The sequence below is a fragment of the Dreissena polymorpha genome, chromosome 1 (genome assembly GCF_020536995.1).
Source record: "Dreissena polymorpha isolate Duluth1 chromosome 1, UMN_Dpol_1.0, whole genome shotgun sequence".
Lineage (NCBI taxonomy): Eukaryota > Metazoa > Mollusca > Bivalvia > Myida > Dreissenidae > Dreissena > Dreissena polymorpha.
The window spans coordinates 90067805-90089746 of record NC_068355.1 but is presented as its reverse complement, the minus strand read 5'-3'; the positions used below and the strand labels follow the sequence as shown (position 1 = coordinate 90089746).

At 35.0% G+C, this 21942-nt stretch overlaps 2 protein-coding genes across 3 annotated transcripts in view; one reads left to right on the top strand and one right to left on the bottom strand.

Moving 5' to 3' along the window:
* Window positions 1-9992, bottom strand: part of LOC127840100 (E3 ubiquitin-protein ligase Bre1-like) — a 36748-nt gene extending 26756 nt beyond the window's left edge. Inside the window, exons 1-5 of the mRNA XM_052368500.1 lie at window positions 9961-9992; window positions 5023-5174; window positions 3073-3240; window positions 2515-2584; window positions 1131-1318 (exon numbers count right to left, since the gene is read on the bottom strand). Of these exons, the coding sequence (XP_052224460.1) occupies window positions 1131-1318; window positions 2515-2584; window positions 3073-3240; window positions 5023-5136 (540 nt within the window). The 5' untranslated portion in view covers window positions 5137-5174; window positions 9961-9992. The remainder of the gene's footprint in view (window positions 1-1130; window positions 1319-2514; window positions 2585-3072; window positions 3241-5022; window positions 5175-9960) is intronic.
* Window positions 9993-10161: 169 nt separating this feature from the next.
* The window catches only part of LOC127840078 (putative uncharacterized protein DDB_G0284213), a 35120-nt gene continuing 23339 nt past the window's right edge, over window positions 10162-21942 (top strand). For both annotated transcript variants that reach the window (XM_052368485.1, XM_052368476.1), the window contains exons 1-5: window positions 10162-10310; window positions 13621-13726; window positions 15158-15194; window positions 18575-18651; window positions 19504-19559. In XM_052368485.1, the coding sequence (XP_052224445.1) occupies window positions 10260-10310; window positions 13621-13726; window positions 15158-15194; window positions 18575-18651; window positions 19504-19559 (327 nt within the window). In that variant the 5' untranslated portion in view covers window positions 10162-10259. The remainder of the gene's footprint in view (window positions 10311-13620; window positions 13727-15157; window positions 15195-18574; window positions 18652-19503; window positions 19560-21942) is intronic.

The following is a 21942-nucleotide window of genomic DNA, read 5'->3' as shown; positions in this document are numbered from 1 at the left end:
GTCATGATCGATGTACCTATGAAGTTTCATGATCCTAGGTGTAAGCATTCTTCAGTTATCATCTGGAAACCATTTTACTGTTTCAAGTCACTGTGACCTTGACCTTTGACCTAAAGACCTGAAAATCAATAGGGTTCATCTGCCAGTCATAATCAATGTACCTATGAAGTTTCATGATCCTAGGGGTAAGCATTCTTGAGTTATCATCCGGAAACCATTTTACTATTTCGAGTCACTGTGACCTTGACCTTTGACCTAGTAACCTGAAAATCAATAGGGGTCATCTGCCAGTTATGATCAATGTACCTATAAGTTTCATGATCCTAGGCTTAAGCATTCTTGAGTTATCATCCCGAAACCATTTTACTATTTTGAGTCACTGTGACCTTGACCTTTGACCTAGTGACCTGAAAATCAATAGGGGTCATCTGCCAGTCATGATCAATGTACCTATGAAGTTTCATGATCCTAGGCCTAAGCATTCTTGAGTTATCATCCGGAAACCATCTGGTGCAAAACAATATACCCTCTCTTCTTCGAAGGGGGGCATAAAAATGGGTCTTTTAAGCTCAAAATCAGACATTAATTTGTCTTTGGAAACAAAACTGAGTGGATACTTCACAGCCATTACCTTTCAGTGTCAATGGTATTCTTTTAAACATATTTGATAACAATATCAAACAAGGACACTAAGCTGAAACATGATGAAATACTTCATCGATTGTCAGTTAATTTAGTCATAAATTAATTTAAAAAAGGTCTTTTAAAGTGGAACAATCTGACATTTATATGTCTTTGGAAACAACACTGTCTTAGTGGATACTTAACACCCACTATCTCTCAGAGCCAAGGAGGATAGAACATACACTGCATAGCATGGTGATATGAGCAAAGTGCAGGGAAAACTGGGCTAATTGCATGTGACACTTGAGGGATGACACTTTCAACATTTAAATAATTTTTCATTTAAAGCCATCTGTTCTTACAACAAAATCCAGTACCGACAGAAAATGTTGTCCCTTATAAGCCTGCCTGTGCTGACTGCACAGGCTTATCTGGGATGACACATACAAAAATGCATTGAACTCAGTTTTCCCTTCGTGAAACTCATATGATCCAACATTACTGACCACCTCGACTCGTTCCCGCAGAGTCGTGTGCAGTTTCTCGTTCCTCTGCAGCAGCCTATCAAAGGCTTGCAGAATCTTTCCAATGGCTCGCTTGGAGAACTCCACGCGCTGACCGAGCCTCTGTTCCAGCTCCTGCCGGTCCCAGGTGGACAGCAGCGCCAGAAATGAAGTGGTCTCTGTGCTCTGATCTACACACCAGAGTCAAATAGACAATGGGTTTATTCAATGCTCTTTATCCTGTACTGCTAAGATACGCATTTTGACTTGTTTGAAGTCCCTTAATACATCAAATTAAATTAAAGACCTTTCTTAACTGATTCAAGTTTAAAAGGTTTTATTTAAAACCTTAAGATACTGATGAGCAGCAAACAGCATAAAACCTGAACAGCCTGCGAATATGCTGGTTGCATATAGCCATTTTCATATTGCTTCTGAGTGAGAAAAGGTCTAGCTGTTGATGTGGAATTATCAGTGATTTAACAAAGGTCATTGTATACATAATTTTAAGATGAAAAGTTATTGATTGATTGGAAGCAATCTGTTGGCTGTTGATTTTATTTTAAGTGCCTATGAAATTGACCTTCATACAACTGGCCCCAAATTCAAGAACAAAAGCTTGGTCTAAATGTTAGCTACCTTCCCACAAAACTTTAGTACAATATCTCCATCCAAACTCCAGTAATTGAGTGTGAAACAGTTTTTCCATTTTTAACAACAATTTTCTTCGACTTCACCTGACATGCCACATATACAAAACAAAAATTGTTTTTTGGAACATATTAGATTTTTAAACACTCATGATCATGGAAAATAAATAAACAACTTTAACAAGAGCTGTGTTTGTGAAACACAATGCCTACATTGACCTTGAAAATGACCTTTGACCTTGAGGGATGACCTTGACCTTTCACCAATGTGCAGCTCCATGAGATACACCTGCATGCCAAATATCAAGTTGCTATCTTCAATATTGCAAAAGTTATGACCAAAGTTAAAGTTTTAAGACAGACACATACAATGACCGACACATACAATGACAGACACATACAATGACAGAAGGACAGGCCAAAAACAATATACCCCCAATCATCCAGGGGCATAAAAACTTCGCTACTAAGGAAAATATTAATATCTATTAACAATCATGAATTTACATAGATAATTTACAGAGATCCATGATTATGCTCTTACTATATGGAAAAACATGCACAAAAATGTTCTAGCCTAAATTTTATTTACAAGAGGAATATAGTATGCATTTGAAAGAAGTACAAAACAAGCACATAATATTATGAAAACAATATTTTTCAAACCTCATATTTATCAAAAAAGTAACATAATTGTCAGAATAAAAAAACAGTCAATAAAATAGCCTTTCACTTACTCTTGTTTTCATCCTCATCAGCTGTCTCAGCATCAAATCTCTGTACCAGCACTCTCACATCTTCATCAAGCTGTAAACAAGAGACAGGCTTTTAATGGAAATATTTTTATGACAAAATCTTGAAATATTAGCTGCCAAATTAGGTCAGTGTTGGTCATAATCATCTCAACTTGACAACCTGGGTTCAATCCTCACTCCTGGTTAAAGTGAGTTTGGTTTGTGGTAACCGTACCATGGGCGACCAGTTTTCCCCCACAGCACAAGGCCAAATTAATATATATATATATATATATCAGTAAAATATTTAGAACCTGATATTTCAGCTATAATAAAAAATCCCAACTTTTGTGAGTCTGTTAATAACGCCCGAGTGCTGGTGGGGCACACTCCTGATTCTTGCATAAAGCAGCCTCAGGCTCCCATGAAACCCATAACCTCTAAATAGCACATGCTTGGAACATTTCATGTGCAGAACAAAAAGTGGAAGCAATTAGATTAAAACTGCATCATTTGTTTCCTTAGTCTATTATCAACTTGACACTTTGGACAGAGGCTTGCCTGATTCCAGTATCTGTTGACGATCATAAGGACGGCGTCATCAGTGCGCTGTCTGTTCTCAAGCTGTTCAATACGCTTGTGAAGTTCCTCCTCAGCTCTTTTGCGCTGGTCGATACGCTCCACTAGCTTTTTGTTTTGGAACTGGAGCACTTTCATGTCCATTTGCTCCTGAAGAAAAAACAAGCATACATTTTGATTCATCATATTCCTATTTGAGCTACCCACAGATATACAGATACATTGAAATATATAATGTTCAAATGCAGTTTTGTGGCTATAGCGCAGAAGAAAAATAAATAGAAGAAGTCAAAACATAAAAAAAGATTCACATGCTGACATTCATATGCATGAACAAAAACATACAGACATATATTTAAACAAATGTTCTATCTTGATTTTTTTTAAATTTTGTTTCAATTTTCTTAATTTTTTTTCTAATGCATTCTCATTTAAAAAATGAATTCTTAGTACTTAAAAAAAACAAAATGACTCGCATTTTGTAACAAAACTAATACTTTGAATAATTCGATTTATGTTTTAACAAACAAACATTTTTTTCAAATTTGCCTTTGGGTCTTACTTGGGATGTAAGAACGCAAAAAGCTTACTCTCTACCACTGCACTGCTAATTTTTTCAATAAGCAATAAAAGCATTAGAAATGTATTATAATTTGTCAAACTCATTTTTTAAGAAAAAAAACATATTTAAAATTCTTTTTTAGCTTGTCTAAATATCACCCCTCAGGTGCAGAAAGGTACTATTAACATCAGGGCTTTTTTCAGCCGTTTTGGGAAAAGGAGACTAGTCAAATTGGAATTTTTTAATCAATAAAAGTGGGCAAATTCAGGAAAAATTTTCAACAAAAAGGACCAAATTGGGATTTTTTTATCAACAAATATTGACACAACAGGTCTTTTCCTGGCCATTTTGGATAAAATTCATAATAACCATATAATAATATTTTGTAGGTTGTTTACAACATAAAATTGAGATAAGTCTAACAAGGCTATTGTCAAGCATTATGGTCCCCTACCGGCCCCACCATTGTCAGAAATTCCACCATTTTCAGATTTTTTTATATATTTTTATTTTTTTTGACGTAGGAACAAAATGAAATGATGTGCATAATGTTCATATTGCCATCTATCCATGTTCCAAGTTTCATGAAAAAATATTAAGAACTTTAAAAGTTATCGCAGGATCCAGAAAACCATCATTTTCAGCAGTATTTCTAGTCTATTTGTTGCCATAGCAACCAGAATTTGGACGTATGAACAAAATGAAATGACGTGCATAATGCCCATATTGCCATCTATCCATGTTCCAAGTTTCATGAACAAATATTAAGAACTTTTAAAGTTATCGCAAGATCCAGAAAAGTGTGACGGACAGACTGACGGACGGACTGACAGACGGAGCGCAAACCATAAGTCCCCTCCGGTGAAACCGGTAGGGGATAATAATCATAAGTCATAAGACACTTTTTGAATAAAAAACAAAATATTTTTTATTTTTATTTTTAAATGGGTTTAAAAAATAATAATTTCTGTATGGGATCGGGTCCGTTTGCTTTGGAATCAAGTCCATTTTACGGCTTTTTTAACATAGCAGAAAAAACCCTGGACATTGAAATTAAATGACTCGTGGTATCTTTTTGCACCATGGGGAAATATAATGTATCGTTTTAATTGCCAAGACGCGAACAAAACTCTCTAGCGCTAAACAACAACAGTAGTTTTTTTTTTAAACACCCTTGAGAAGGAAATAAACCCACACATGCACAGTCTTCATGAAAACTCTTTATGATTTGGCATGTCATTTCAAGTTACAATTTGTTGTTTGGCATATCGTTTCAAGTAACAATTTGTATCATTTTGGTGAAGAATCTCTAAAATAGGAGGAAATAAGCTGAAAGGAGATTCTGAAGCACTTTGAATATCCAGTCTTACCAGGGAATAGATTGACCCAAGATTGAGGGGTTCAATCCTGGTGAAGCTCTTCTTGGCAGGTGGGCCATCAGAGCCCGACGCCCCAGCATCGCTTGCTGGACGCTTTGTAGACATCCTTACTGGCTAGCACTCACCAACAATCCTGAATCTATCTGCAAATACACTGCCTGGGTTTTTTAAAGGCACCTTTTCATATCTGCATCAGGATGATTCATAATTATCATTTATGCAATCGTTAAGCTAGTGAGAAATTCCAGGTCCCTCAATCCATTTTAGGGGAAGCGGGTTGCTACCCTCATGAGGGGGAATTTTTGTGGCGTTTACTTTTTTGGGGGAGTTTTTTACTTACTCTCTCATTATAACATTTGTACATGTTTGCACTATGTTCATTTCTTTATTCATAACTAAGTATGTTTGACAAGATTAAATTGAAATAGAATTGAGATATAATAATCATGAGACAATAATTTTTATTTCTTTTTTTAAAAGAGGGGGATTTTTCCCCCCAAAAGGGGAAAAAAGTATACTTTTCAGGAGGGGGACTGCGGCCGAAATTTGGCCGCATATTTGATAGATTGAGGGCCCTGGTCAGAAATCCATAACTGGCCGCAAAGTCTTTTTAAGTTGTAATTATTGTTGGAGCCATTTACAGGCTGCTGAATTACAGCTTTGTACTTTGTACCCGGAATTTTTACTGAGGCCCGGCTAAGGAACTACTTAAAAGTACCCCGATACTCTTAAGCATACAACAATGTACCCTGGGTACTTAATGAGAAAATGTACTAAACAAGAGCACCGCATAACGGTTGCCACGCTCGACTGCGAAAGCTTGTCAGATTTTTTATTTTTTTTCAAGTCAAGTGACTTGACCTTTGACCTAGTGACCCAAAATGGGTGTGGCATGTAGAACTCATTAAGGTGCATCTACATATGAAGTTTCAAAGTTGTAGGTGGGAGCACTTTGATTTTAGAGGCAATGTTAAGGTTTTGTTAAAGTTTTATATTTGAGGTCACAGTGACCTTGATCTTTGACCTAGTGACACCCAAAAATGGGTGTGGCATGTAGATCTCATTTAGGTGCAGCTATATATGAAGTTTCAAAGTTGTAGGTGGAAGCACTTTGATTTAAGAGCCTATGTTAAAGCACTTTGATTTAAGAGCCTATGTTAAAGTTTGATATTAGAGATCACAGTGACCATGACCTTTGACCTAGTGACCAAAAAATGGGTGTGGCGTGTAGAACTCATCAAGGTGCATCTACATATGAAGTTTCAAAGTTGTAGGTGGAAGCACTTTGATTTTAGAGCCAATGTAAAGGTTTTAGCACGACGCCTACGGCGGACGTCGGACGAGCTGGCTATGACAAAAGCTCGGGTTTTCTCTGAAAACAGCCTCGCTAAAAATACCCCGTCAATATAGACTGTACCAGAGTTTTATTCCAGACCAAAATCCCATGTTGTAACACATTACCAAACAAAATTCTCTTTGAACAGAACCTGACTTAACATACAAGATACACTTCTACAAGATATTAATGGATCGCATGCAGTTTAGCTGGGTCTATCCTAAGTGATGTCTGGCAGACTTTTTCCGAGTCTTCTTCAATATGGATCAGCAATGGCAAGCAATAAATTACCTTTATTTATAAAACTATTCTTGATTGGATTAAGAATTGATAACTGTTTCTGTCCATCAACATTATGTTTTGTTCATTAGTAACTGAGGCTTGATTGCTCATTGTCAGCTCGGGTACTACTTACATGTATTCCGGGTACTCTTAAGTATACTTACATGTACCCTGGTCATCATACATGCCAGACGTCCCGATATTGGTGTGACAGTCCTCCCTTTTGACAAACCATATCTACTAGTCAAGTGACCCAGTGTTGTTTTTGACCCCTTATCAGCAATTGATTGATTTTATCGCGCTTTCACACCATGGTGTTTTTATGATAGGGGTCACTAATTGCTAGCGATAGATGCATCATAGTGAATAAAAAGCAGACTGCTTTTGTATTTCATGGCCCAAATCGAGTCCAAAGATATAAGTACGCAGTATTCTGTGTATTTTACCACCCGAGGCTAAAAAACCTGTCAAAACACCAATTTGGTACATATGTATATCAAACAATTTGAACGCCGACCGATACACAGTGATGTTACGCATAAATTTACTTTCATTTTGGACTGATTTTCAGAAAATAATGTGTACATATTGTATGAATCTAAATTTAGAGTTAATTGATGATCGGTTGAATAAAAACAGTGCTTGATGCGCGCACATCGCGTTGAACCATTACACATGCCCCGAAATTTCACGTCATTGATTCATCCGCATAGTGCACATGTTTTTTTACTTCCAGAAAATGGAGAACGTCTGTGTTCATGAAATTCTGAAACACATTTATCGTCATTTTTTGCCAGAAATAATGACATTGTGTAAGTAATATACTGATTACTGCCAACAGTAGAGGTGGCATGATTGATCGTTCTATGTGTCCCGCTTTTTGGTCAAATGTCCCGACATTTTTTTATGGAATGTCCAGATTCGGACCTGACAATTTCTGGCATGTATGCTGGCAGGTTTTTTTTCTCCACTCTTTGGAAAGATAGCCCATGGCTTTGGAATTGAGAATTTTATTGGCATTTTCATGAAATTGGGAAAATGAATTCATTAGCCTTTTTATTCCAAATGATAAGTCCACTGATTAGGGAAATACTAAATTTGCTAAAACTCTTTTTAATCAATCGAATTAAAAGAACAAAATCATGTAATACTTTTTTAGATGTAATTGAATTAAAATTGAGTTAAAATACACATTCGACACTTTTTAAAAAAAAGATTTTTTTTTTTTTATTTCCTTTAATTGGAATTTTTTTGCCACATTTTGGGAAAAAAGTATACTTTTTGGGATTGGGAACATAGCCAAATTTCGGCTATAAAATCGGGCCAAAAAAACCCCTGGCTGGTTACAGTAAATAAACTTACACATACCCGGTCCATATTAGACTGTACTAGAGTTGTATTCCCGCCTAAATCCAATGTTGTAAAACGCGCTACCGACATTGCCCTTGCTACACTTTGGGGGATTAGGGCCGGGGCCCTTAAAGGGGGGAATTTCGCGTCGTTTTGGGCGAAAAGGGGAATTTTAGATCTTTTCACCAACCATTCAGCACTTAAAATTGCTATATTTTAATGTAATTTACATAAATATACATTTTATCAAAGGTTAATAGCACAATACCAGCTGGTAACTAAGGTATAAAAGTAAAAAAAACAACCTTTTTTTTTCTTTTTTCGTGAGGGGGGAATTTTCAGCTGAAATAGGGGAAAAAAGTATACTATTTCAGTCATTGAAATTTAGATGTAAATCTACAGCAAGTGGGGCTAGTAATATGGGAATTTGAACTAGCCCGAGTCAGATTTTACTAGCCCAAACATTTTTGTTAAAAATGCAGATAAACATAACATAAAACATCCAAAGAAGCATTCATTTATTTAATCTTTAGAATACAATACAACTCTCTTATTAATTTCATCCTCATCCAAGTCAGCTTCCTCTTCATCTGAGCCAGCCTCTTTCGGATCCTGAAATAAGAAGAAATTAATTTCACACACGGATTTCAATTTAATCACAATTATAAATATATACATTAAGTTTAGGTAAAAAATTAGCAGAAATGTATCCCATATATCCATGTGAAAGAGAGAGCAAACCTGAACCACCAGAAAATATATAAGCAATTTAGTGCCAGGTTATTCTACAAAAAGCCAGTTGACAAATGCGTCAATCACACCTACCTCAGATTCGCATTCCTCAACTTCAATGACAACTGTTCGGCTATTACTCTCTGTGTCCCGAACGAAACGCAAAAGATTTATTTTACATAATAATAATCCGGGAACCACAAAACCATGCGCTTTATGCGCAGTAATCCAATTATCAGCTGATTGCCCAGCACGTGCGCGCAGTGTGTTAAAACATAAGCAGCTGTTGATTTAAGCGGCTCAAAACTTTGTTTACAAATATTGAAAATGAAATTCGAACTCGTTTTGTTAAATGAATTGTACAAGCACGTCGGGCTTGTAATATTGGATTTCCTACAAGCCCGAATTTAAAAAAAACTAGTTTTTTGCTGTCGGACTAGAGGGAATTTCGACGACTTCTATTTTAAGACGTGAATGGGGCCGAATTTCGGCCCCAAAAACGGCCAAATGAGGGCCCCGACCGATTACCTTAAAACGATATTGTCTATCTTGAACAAACTTCTCTTTTTAAAAAAACTGCATCAACATGCTTTTTGAGTATGAGTTTTGATAATATAGAGGCCATTTAACTGACAATTGACATAAATGTGAACATAATTAATTTTAAATAAATAGGCGATAACGACTCATTTAGCGTGAAAAATTCCCGTGTATGTTTAAGTATTACCGTACCCGGGTATATGTAAGTATACTTAAGAATACCTGGGATACATGTAAGTAGTACCAGAGCCAACAATGACCAATTGCGCTTAACTGAGCTGTACATATTCACCACCTCACACCTGTGAAACTGTAACTTGTAAGATTATTACAAATACTTTTGATTATTATTATGTCATCCAATATTTTTAAGTACGTTCCGGAGGATCAAAAATGTGGACATGCATTTTGCTAAGACGCTATGGCATAATCATTAATTATGCAATGGGGAAACTTAATTACGCTACTGATCCGGTAATGGTAACTTGACTGTACTTCAAGACAAAATAAGTCCGTTAAAAAATTGGTAAGTGATGCTTAGTCTTACGAACAATAAAGTAAGACCTTAGATATTAAGCATGAAACAACTATATTCAAGTATGTATTATCGAAAATAAGTATCACTAAAGGAGAAGGAATGAAATATGCCACGAAATAAGCGATAAAACAATAGCATAAATAATTCTTACTCGAACGCCGCCATTTTTTATTTAATCTCTATACAAACGTACTCTATAAAATAATTCCATTTTAGGTTTTGTACTGCGCATATTTTTAATAGAGCAAATATTTTTAGTTCAAATTTTAAATATTTAATTTTATAACATCAATTTATATACATTTAGATAACATTTTTAATCTGAATACGAAGACATTTTGTAGAGATTATGTGTTCTGCTCTTGAAAGTTTTTAACCAGAAATATAAGGCTTGTGTTTTTGCCTCAAAAACTGTTTATAATTAAGATTTTTTGTGTGATTTAAACAATCATGGGAGATATTGATGAGTTAGATATAAACCCTTTCTTTAAAGCTTTGCAGGTAATTAGGTATTCATTTTTAATTTAGAAGGCACATTCATGAAGGTTCGGACACAATTATTCGGATGCTACAATCACATGAGCAAATAGTTGACAGTCTGATTTATATTGTGTAGTGTGTACGAACAAATTTTAAACTAAGTATTTAATGTTTAACTGCATTCCAGTTTTTGTTGGATACTTCCCATATTTTTTTTATAAACCATATAAAAATGCATCGGGTAATTGTCAAGTTACATGTTTTGTACAGTACACTCCACGCGTTTTCCCCAATTTCCCTCCATACTCCGCGGGTTTCGACCTGGAGGGAGATTAAGAAAATCCCGCTATACGCGGCGTTTGCATGATTTTGGACGCGGCGGTTAACGATCGGCAAAACTGATAAACCGACGCAGCGGCCCTCCGCGTTGGCAACGCGGGGGAAACTCCGCGTTTTACGAGATAACGATCAATTTAATTTTGTTGATTCCTGATTTTCAAATAAAAAAACATTTATTACAAGTACATACATGTACATGTAGTATAATATTTACAATAAAAAAAAAACAACCAAAATAAATCAATCCCGACGTGGTTGTAGATGTAGTTGTTGTTGTATAGAAAACTCGTTGATTTACGACACACAAAACGTCGTCTTTTAACTAATACTTACCAATTAATATAAACACAGTTTGCAACATTGTTTTTATTTTGATAATTTAATTCAAAGTTTTCATGTTAGCAGGTGATTTTCTATACTGAACATGTATACAAATGACCAAGGACCTTAAAAATCTCGCAAATCTGTGTGAATTGACAGTTTGACGTAGTCAAAGAAAAGCCGCTTCCTGTCTAAAGGCATTACTTACTCAAGTAAACATGTTCAACGAATGCATAAGGAATGGTTTTAATTGGCGGAACAAAGTCAATTCTCTGCTCGCTAATGCATTGATTTTCTCTTTGTTTGTAGGTTATTCCATTGATTGCTAAAAGGTGGTAACTATTGAGTTGATAATTGCATTTAATATTCACAGTTGTATTCTTGTTGCGTCGACATTCTAAGCAATGTTTACCAGTAATTATGGACCAAATCGGCAGAGTGACATTCACACATTTTAATCCCTTTTGTCAAAACACCGCAGACAGCAGTCTACACAATAGGTCAGTAGACAAGCTTTGCATGTTTTCATAACGTCAAACACTTTAAATCCAGTTCCGCCCAGATGTCTTCTTTAATCCGTTTACAGTACAATTAGTGTTAAAATAATTACTCTACTAAAATACCGTAACGTTAAAGATTCGGCGTGTTCGATTTGAAATTATTTTAGAGGAAATATCAACTTATTCGCGATATAATTTTGTTAATAAATACCAAAGAAACTTTTAACCGAAATCAACAAAATTCAATGTTCTCTGCGCTACAAAGTTTGTAGCAAAAAATCAATACACGCACGCTTTGCAGGAGTATTCATTGTACCTTGACCTTGTACATTGCAGCATAATTTTCGCGCGCTTTTGTCGGGAAATCTAATGATAACTGGAAGCATTTGTAAACGTCGTGTTAACAATTAAAAAATCGTAGTGTGTTTCGGATTACTAATTATTATTCTCATTTGAAAATTTTACGGAACATTTATTCTTGTGTCATATGTGTTATGATTTCAATATTAATTTGTCAAATGTATTTTATTAGACTATTTCATATTGTAGACGTACCTGTGAATTAAAAAACATAATTTTTATACGTATTAATTTTCTATACAATTATCTTTTTTATACATGTACTACAGTATTTAAACAATTTATTATAACAATGTTTTTATTTTTTGGCATGCCCAGTAGCACACTGCTAACGCGGCGTTGCGCGGCGATCACTGATAAGAACGGAAAGTGTCTGCATTTACCGACTAGCCTAAAGTAATACACGCCGCGGGAATTAGCGAACGCGGCGTAACGCCGAGCGTTTTATCGAGTTCACCTCGCTCTTCCAACGCCGCGTGAACACTCGCTAGCAGAAAAAACCCGCGGAGGGAGCGCGTTTTTTGGGGAAAACGCGTGGAGTGTACTGTATGATGTCCTCATATCGACCCTGTCAAGGTATCAATCACTTTTTTTACATGAAGAACAAGACTCTCATGTTGATTTCACATGCATGCACTCTGAGTATTTGTTTCTACATTACTATGCTCTAAAATAAATAAAGCACACCCATAATAAAAACTAAAGAAGAACTAGAATTGTGCCTGTGGTTTAATTCCATAACTTTAAGGTCTCGGGGTCGTTTCGCCCTAAAACCTGTTCGCCCTAGGTTACCTTGAGTCGTTTCGCCCTGGGTCGCTTCGATCTTACAAGTGGGTTGTTTCACCCTAATTTTAGTTTGAATTACAATTAAAGCCGATTAATTAAAATACCAAAATACCAATCATCTTTAATTGAATAATTAATTAAACTATTATGTATATAACACCTTACACACGGATATATAACCCGTGAAATATACCGACCACACGTGTGAAAGAAACGTTCATTGTGATTTTGTTCGTTTTGTATGTATCGGCAGGCCTTTTTCTGCCTATCTCACGGGTCCGATAGTCCGACCCATTCCCCCTGCCAAATATGCATATTTTTTCCCAATTCTCAAAAAAAAAAATCCCAATAATTTTTTTTTTTTTTTTTAAAGAAGTGTCTTATGAATTATGATTATTAGACTCTATATCTCAATTTTATTTTTTAAACATCCTACAAAATATATAACCATAATAATGCTTTTGTCGATGAAAATTCTTCTCAATTTGGAACATTTCGCGACTCGAAAAATACCAATTTTGCTAGGTACTTTTTCCCAAAATAGACAGAAAAAGGCCTGATCGGTGACTTGTTTACCCTAAACTATATAGAATATAAGACACATCGTTGTGTGTAAATTATATGGTAAACATTGAAGAAAACAATACAGAAGTTTGCCAGATATGTGCTTCTTATTATCTGCTTATCCTCAAACATCGTTGTTGAAGTTCAAAAGGAAGTATGAATTCAGCTTGTGACATTTCTAAAGATGCATCCTTTTGAATTGCTGTAATGTATAGATAAAAACAAGGGCGAAACGACCCAGGAATTAGGGCGAAACGACCTAAGGCGAACAGGTTTTAGGGCGAAACGACTCACGGGCAAACAGGTATTAGAGCGAAACGAATCTAACTTAAATATGCATGATAATTGGACTTGTATTGATACATTAAATGTTAGCAGGAGGGTATAAACTTCAGCTTTTCTGAAAGCTTAAAAAAGTGCCAAAAGTGACAATTCTGTGATATTATTCTGATATGTTTTAGACGAAGTATGTCAATATTTTTGATGAGGCCCAAGAGAAGTGCTATGTCATCTGCATCCCACATTCCCAATGCCTTCAGGGGTCAAAGATTACCAGAAAGTTAGTGGGTGAGTAGTTTATAACAGTTCAAGAAAACTTCAGAATCAGCTTGGTATAGTCTCTTAACATTTATATGGAGAAGCAAATTTCAGCTTAGCTGTGAGCACTTCTTTTGTGTGCATATTATTACACTACAGACTGTACAGTGAAATATGCTTATCATAATTTAAAAAAAACATTATTATTTGAACAAGAGTAGTAGTGATATTTATTCAATGTAAAAAAGATTTTTTTTGCCCAATTGGGAAAGTACATGTACCAGACCAATTGGGAAAATTTTGAGCGAAAAACCCTGAAATTGGGAAAATTCATGTTGTGAAGTCTTTATATTGGGAAATAGTAGGTGTATTTGATTTTTTGCTCCTAAATACTTTAAAATTGATAATGAAATCTAATCCTATAGTCAATATTATATTTCCTTAGGTTGAAGCCATAGAGCTGCATAGGGAAACTAACTAAATGTTGCACTTTATTTAAAAAACAAACATTTTTTTTAGACACCTTCAATTGCGAATTTTTTTGACAGACAGCAATTGGGAAATTTGTAGTTTTATCCTCATTGGGAAAGTGCCATTTTCCGGTACTTTATAATGAAGGAAAAAAGGCGCTCATTTCTATTTCAGCGTTCAGTACTTATTTTTAAATATATATATATATATATATATATATATATATATATATATATATATATATATATATATATATATATATATATATATATTCCTTGCCTGGTGGTTTGATTAAGTTAAAACCAAGGATTTTGCCAGTCCGAAGTTTATTTCTGTAAGCAAGACAACAAAACATTAATAATAATTTATAATATATTAAAAAATTATGTAAATATGAATTTACATGCACAGTTTATAATAGTATAACATGAAAAATTTGGAATAAAATATTTCAATGGTAATATTCAAACACATAGGATTTCAGTAACTAACAATTATAAGCATATATTTTAATACCTGTTATATTATATAAGTTTGCGCTCCAGTAATCATAAATTCTACGTAATTGTTTATATACTGAATAATCCTTTATAGTTAAAATTTTAATGGTAATACTTAATAATTTTTTTTTTAACTTAAAAATATAATGTTATTAAGTAGTACCATAAAATCCAAATACAACTAACATCAGTTATTAACTATAAATTTCCGCTCTTAGTAAAATAATACAAACAACACATGAATATCCAAAATGTGCGCTGAATGTTGTCTACACAGACCAGGGGTGACTCTTTCCTGCAAGACTGGATTTTCGTTTATTATAGACTTCATTCAAACAACAATTTCCCAAAAAGTGGAAAGTGTCACAGATGTGCCTGTGCGGACTGCACAAGAAAATCTGTGACAATATCGTCTTACATAGTTCTTGCTATGTGGGAACAATTGTTTTGCTTTTGATGTTAGCATTCATGTGAGTGATATGTTTTACAGAAACTCATTTGTTGAAGCCGTCACCGTTCTTCAGAGGGTGAGTCAGAGTGAAGTTCAACGGTTCTTTTCTATCAAAATATATTGCCCTATCCAGTAGTATTGTTTTAAACAACAAGACAAATACTTTTTATCTCACCTGAGTACAACATGCTTATGGTGAGCTTTTGTGATCGCTTTTTGTCCGTCGTGCGCTGTCAACATTTGCCTTGTTAACTCTCTTGAGGCCACATTTATTGTCCAATCTTCATGAAATTTGGTCAGAAGATTGGTCTCAATGATATCTTGGATGAGTTCGAAAATGGTTAGGTTTGCTTGAAAAACATGGCTGCCAAGGGGCAAGGCATTTTTCCTTATATGGCTATATATGGCTATAGTAAAATCTTGTTAACACTCTAGAGGCCACATTTATTGTCTGATCTTCATGAAACTTGGTCAGAAGATTCATCCCAATAATATCTTGGACGAGTTCGAAAATGATGCCGGTTGGTTGAAAAACATGGCCACCAGGGGGCGGGGCATTTTTCCTTATATGGCTATAGTAAACCTTGTTAACACTCTAGATGCCACATTTATTTTCCCATCTTCATGAAACTTGGTCAGACGAATTGTCCCAATGATATCTTGGATGAGTTCAGAAATGGTAACCTTTGCTTGAAAAACATGGCTGCCAAGGGGCGGGGCATTTTTCATTATATGGCAATATATGGCTATAGTAAAATCTTGTTAACACTCTAGAGGCCACATTTATTGTCCAATCTTCATGAAACTTGGTCAGAAGATTCATCCCAATATCTTGGATGAGTTGGAAAATAATGCCTGTTGGTTGAAAAACATGGCCGCCAGGGGGCGGGGCATTTTTCCTTATATGGCTATAGTAAAACCTTGTTAACACTCTAGAGGCCACATTTATTTTCCAATCTTCATGAAACTTGGTCAGACGAATTGTCCCAATGATATCTTGGATGAGTTCAGAAATGGTAACCTTTGCTTGAAAAACATGGCTGTCAAGGGGCGGGGCATTTTTCATTATATGGCAATATATGGCTATAGTAAAATCTTGTTAACACTCTAGAGGCCACATTTATTGTCCAATCATCATGAAACTTGGTCAGAAGATTGATCCCAATACTATCTTGGACGAGTTCAGAAATGATGCCCTTTGGTTAAAAAACATGGCTGCCAGGGGGCGGGGCATTTTTCCTTATATGGCTATAGTTAAACCTTGTTAACACTCTAGAGGCCACATTTATTGTCCAATCTTCATGAAATATGGTCAGAAGATTTGTCTTATTGATATCATGGATGAGTTTGAAAATAGTTACGTTTGCTTGAAAAACAACGGCTGCCAAGGGGCGGGACATTTTTCCTTATATTGCTATAGTAAAATCTTATTAACACATTTAAAGTCCGATCTTCATGAAACTCGGTCAGAAGATTTATCCCAATAATATCTTGGAGGAGTTCAAAAATGGTGCCGGTTGGTTGAAAAACATGGCCACCTTGGGGGCGGGGCATTTTTCCTTATATGGTTATAGTAAAGCTTTGTTAACACTCTAGAGGTCACATTTATTTTCTGATCATCATGAAACTTGGTCAGAAGATTTGTCCCAATGATATCTTGAGTTCGAAAATGATTTTGGTTGCTTTAAAAACATGGCCATCAGGGGCGGGGTATTTTTCCTTATATGGCTCTGTATGGCTTTAGTAAAACCTTGTTTACACTCTAGAGGCCACATTTATTGTCCAATCTTCATGAAATTTGGTCAGAAGATTGGTCTCAATGATATCTTGGATGAGTTCGAAAATAATTATGTTTGCTTGAAAAACATGGCTTCCAAGGGGCGGGGCATTTTTCCTAATATGACTGTAGTAAAATCTTGTCAACAAGATCTTCATGAAACTTGGTCAGAAGATTTGTCACAATAATATCTTGTAATCTCAGGTGAGGGACTTTGGGCCTTTCAGGCCCTCTTGTTTAAATAAACTGAGTTCTCAAAATAATTATTGTTAAGTCAAATGAATATTTACCACTGAGATTCATTACACTGTGTGTTAGTGTTTTTTTTCAACCTATACAAAATAACAGAAAAAATACCTCTTTAAATGAAATAAGTTCTAAAAATAATTATTTTAACATCAAATGAATATTTATGAATTAGATACATAAGAATTAAGTTTAAATTTATAAGAGGCTATTATTTATTAAATTCAACATTTAAGCTAAAAAAAACTGTTCAGGGGTCGACAAATTTTGTTTCAGCAACTTGCCCTGCAGGGCAAGTACATGTAGCTAAGAATTTTCACTTGCCGTGCCAAAATATGTACTTGCTTTGCAATTTATTGAAAAAATGCAATAAATCAGACGAGAGTAACTAATATGTTTTATTGTGATTTTCTATTGGTTATCATATAGAACTGTTAACTCATGAACTTAAATAAAGTTAATAAACTGTTTTAACACACTTTTAACTTGTTTGTTTTTCATTTTGTCCTCATGGTCACAATCATTATGATTACATTTTAGGAGCATTGAAGAGTCCGAAAGGCATTTTGTTAAACTCAAACAAGCCTCTGTGTGTACAAAAGGCAGTTTCCTCTTTGTCATTTTTGTCCATTAAACTTGCCAATAGCCACTCTTTAAATCTAAAGATGTGAAGAATTTAGACGATTTTTTTAGCAGTATTAAAAGACCGTATACCGTACTGTATAGGATACATTCACGGAACATACCGGTAATGGCGCGTAACGGGAACAATACTTATTTTAGCGCAGTGTGCAATAATCAACATCCGGTAAATTTTTAATCGCTGATTAAACGTTGTTTTGTTTGGTAAAGATGTGTTAAAACTTGAAATTTTAATATTTTCGGCCAGAAATGCCACTCGCCCTGCAGGACGAGCGCTGCCGGAATATTCACTCGTCCAGAGCCGATATCTACTCGTTATTACGAGCGGGCGAGTGGATTTGTCGACCCCTGCTGCTGCCCAATTATTTTCCCAGAAAAGTCAGAAAAGGCTAGAATTTGTGTATATATGTTGTCGTTATTTAATTTATATGGCTAAAGTTAAGAAGTTAATATTACCCTATTGTTTAAAAAAATAAGTTTAAGTCAGTACTTAGTGATTTTGAGTGATTTTAAAGTACTCAAAATTATGTAACCCAATTTGCATACATGTGTTTGATTTTATAACATACCTTGAGTAAATTGAACACATGATTGGCAACATGTATGCTTTATTTTCAACTTAACTATAAGTTTAAAAGTAACATTGATCAATTGCTACCCTACCAGTAATGGAGATTTGCTGAGTAATCACAATTACAATAGTGTTTAGATATTTAGACTTCATGCAAATCAACCATTCTTTTGTTTTGAAAATAAACTGTACACACACTTGACTTTAACCACTATTGCAGTCAGTTCACAACCATGCAATCCCTGGAACAGGTAGTACTAATTGAGGAGAAGTCGGATGTTGTCTCCACAATGAAAGGTTGGCAAACAGTGAAAAGTTGCAAGGATAGATCTTTGAATATAGAGATTAGTCTCAAGCTAGCATTTATTAATCAGTATTACAAGCCTTCATCCTTTCCAAAAGCTGATGTGTTTTTCCCCCAAATCACTGCACAAATTTTATTTAAAGATTTTACATAAAAGTTTTTAAACATAAAAAAGACCTCCCCTGTAGACACCAAGTACTGGTTCTACCCAGGAAATGGACTTGAGAGTGTTGAGATGAAACTTCTTATAAAAATACCAGTTTGATTCTTGGATAACTGTGCAAATATTTTTATGCCCCCGAAGGAGGGCATATAGTGATCGGACCGTCCGTCAGTCCGTCTGTCTGTCTGTCTTTCCGTCACACTTTGTGTTTAGGTTTCTGCGTTTAGGTTTTGAAAAATGCTCATACATGTAACTTCTATGTCCCTTCAGATAGCAACTTGATATTTGGCATGCATGTGTATCTCATGGAGCTGAACATTTTGAGTGGTGAAAGGTCAAGGTCAACCTTCAATGTCAAAAACAAAAAACAAATCCAAGGGAAGTAATAAGCTTCAAAGGGAGATAATTATCTGTACCTGCCAAATGATAAAAAACAATAAATCAAAGCAGCGCAGAAGGGGGCATTGTGTTTCTGACAAACACATCTCTTGTTCTTATAAACTAGCTCACTTATATATGTAATCTTATGTTACCAGCTTTACTGGATAATTTGTATAAAATGCATGATATATCAAACATAAAAATGAAAATGTAGCAAAAGTTATTTTTATTTGGGAACTGTCCTGGTGACATTGCTTTACATTATTGAATGTGATATTACATTTTTCATTATGTTGTGAAGGGTTTCCAACTGTTGCCCACATCAAAATCTTGAGTGAGGAACTGGGATACAATAAGGTAAGATCTTATTTATTCACAGTATACTAGGTCAATTTAGTTTTTAGGGACTATATGCTATGTGAGAATCAATTTGCCTTTTTAAGTTTGTGGACTGGTCTTTTCTGGACTGTAACTTACCAATGCATGTTTGAAGTATAATTAACTCTATACCAAATACCAATCCTAGAGGACTCTCTCTGTTCCGAACATTAATTTGACTTGACTCTTTTTACCAAAAACCAATCAGAGGGGACCATATGTTCAGATTTACAAGGAGTTTTGGTTAACTGATGGTTTACTAGAAATATGATAAAACATGAAATTTATGTATATGTATCATTAATTTTGTTTCCAACATGTTATAATATGACAGATATAACATGATAATTCACATATTATTTTATAAATAATTTTATATTTTGATAAATCTTTTTATAATCACTACCAAAGACACTGCAAACCAGAAAATCACTGAGCAACATAATAAAATGCAGATTCTTTTTTAAAGAATACATGTATTTACAGAGACAATTCAAAAGTACAGAATATCATACAGTTCATAACATTGATATGAGCATCTCACATCTCCAAATATTTATTTCTTAGCTAAAAAGTCACAGAGTGTTGTCCTGTGTAACCAATATCAAAGAGATATCCACATTATGGTTTGTGCTCTGTGCGTCTGTCTGTGAGTTTGTCACACTTTTCTGGATCCTGCGATAACTTTATAAGTTCTTCATATTTTTTCATGAAACTTGAAACATGGATAGGTGGCAATATGGAGATAATGCACGTCATTTCATTTTGTTCCTACATCAAGAATTCTGGTTGCTATGGCAACAAATAGACTAGAAGTACTGCTGAAAATGGTGTTTTTTTTCTGGATCCTGTGATAACTTTAAAAGTTCTTAATATTTTTCATGAAACTTGAAACATGGATAGATGACAATATGGACATTATGCACATCATTTCATTTTCTTCATACGTCAAAAATTCTGGTTGCTATGGCAACTAAAAAAATAAATAATCTGACAATGGTGGAATTTCTGACAATGGTGGAGCCAGTAGGGGACATATATTGCTTGGCAATAGTCTTGTTTAACATATATTTGTTCATATGATGCACTTTGATGTAAGATTAGTTTTGCATAATAGTGTTAATAAAATCATATCTAAGTGAATTCGATTAAGATAAAAAATATTCTGTAATAAAAATGGACAAAACAAAAAAACAAGAGTTTTAAGGGTGTTAAAATTAAGATCTTTTACAATGAATGTTATATGAAAGATATTGCACAATAACTAATCTATAGCTTACAGTTTTATAAATTATTATGAAGATACATGCAGATAGGTAATCTATGTACTAACAAATGGATGCACATATGTGTCTTGTTCTGAGAAAACTGGGCTTAATTCATGTGCGTAAAGTGTCGTCCCAGATTAGCCTGTGCAGTCCGCACAGGCTAATCAGGGACGACACTTTCCGCTTAAATGGTATTTTTATTTTCAAGGAAGTCCCTCCTTACCGAAAATCAAGTTTAGGCGGAAAGTGTCATCCCTTATTAGCCTGTGTGGACTGCACAGGCAAATCTGGGATGACACTTTACGCACATGAATTAAGCCCAGTTTTCTCAGAATGAGACACATTTGAACATTTGGGTCCTGCTTTGGGAAAACTTGGCGTAATACATGTGCTTAAAGTGTTGATAGTCTGTGCTGTCTGCACAGGTAATACATGTGCTTAAAGTGTTGATAGTCTGTGCTGTCTGCACAGGTAATACATGTGATTAAAGTGTTGATAATCTGTGCTGTCTGCACAGGTAATACATGTGCTTAAAGTGTTGATAATCTGTGCTGTCTGCACGGGTAATACATGTGCTTAAAGTGTTGATAGTCTGTGCTGTCTGCACAGGTAATACATGTGCTTAAAGTGTTGATAGTCTGTGCTGTCTGCACTGGTAATACATGTGCTTAAAGTGTTGATAATCTTTGCTGTCTGCACAGGGAAATACATGTGCTTAAAGTGTTGATAGTCTGTGCTGTCTGCACAGGGAAATACATGTGCTTAAAGTGTTGATAATCTGTGCTGTCTGCACAGGTAATACATGTGCTTAAAGTGTTGATAATCTGTGCTGTCTGCACGGGTAATACATGTGCTTAAAGTGTTGATAATCTGTGCTGTCTGCACGGGTAATACATGTGCTTAAAGTGTTGATAATCTGTGCTGTCTGCACGAGTAATACATGTGCTTAAAGTGTTGATAATCTGTGCTGTCTGCACAGGTAATACATGTGCTTAAAGTGTTGATAATCTGTGCTGTCTGCACAGGTAATACATGTGCTTAAAGTGTTGATAATCTGTGCTGTCTGCACAGGTAATACACATGCTTAAAGTGTT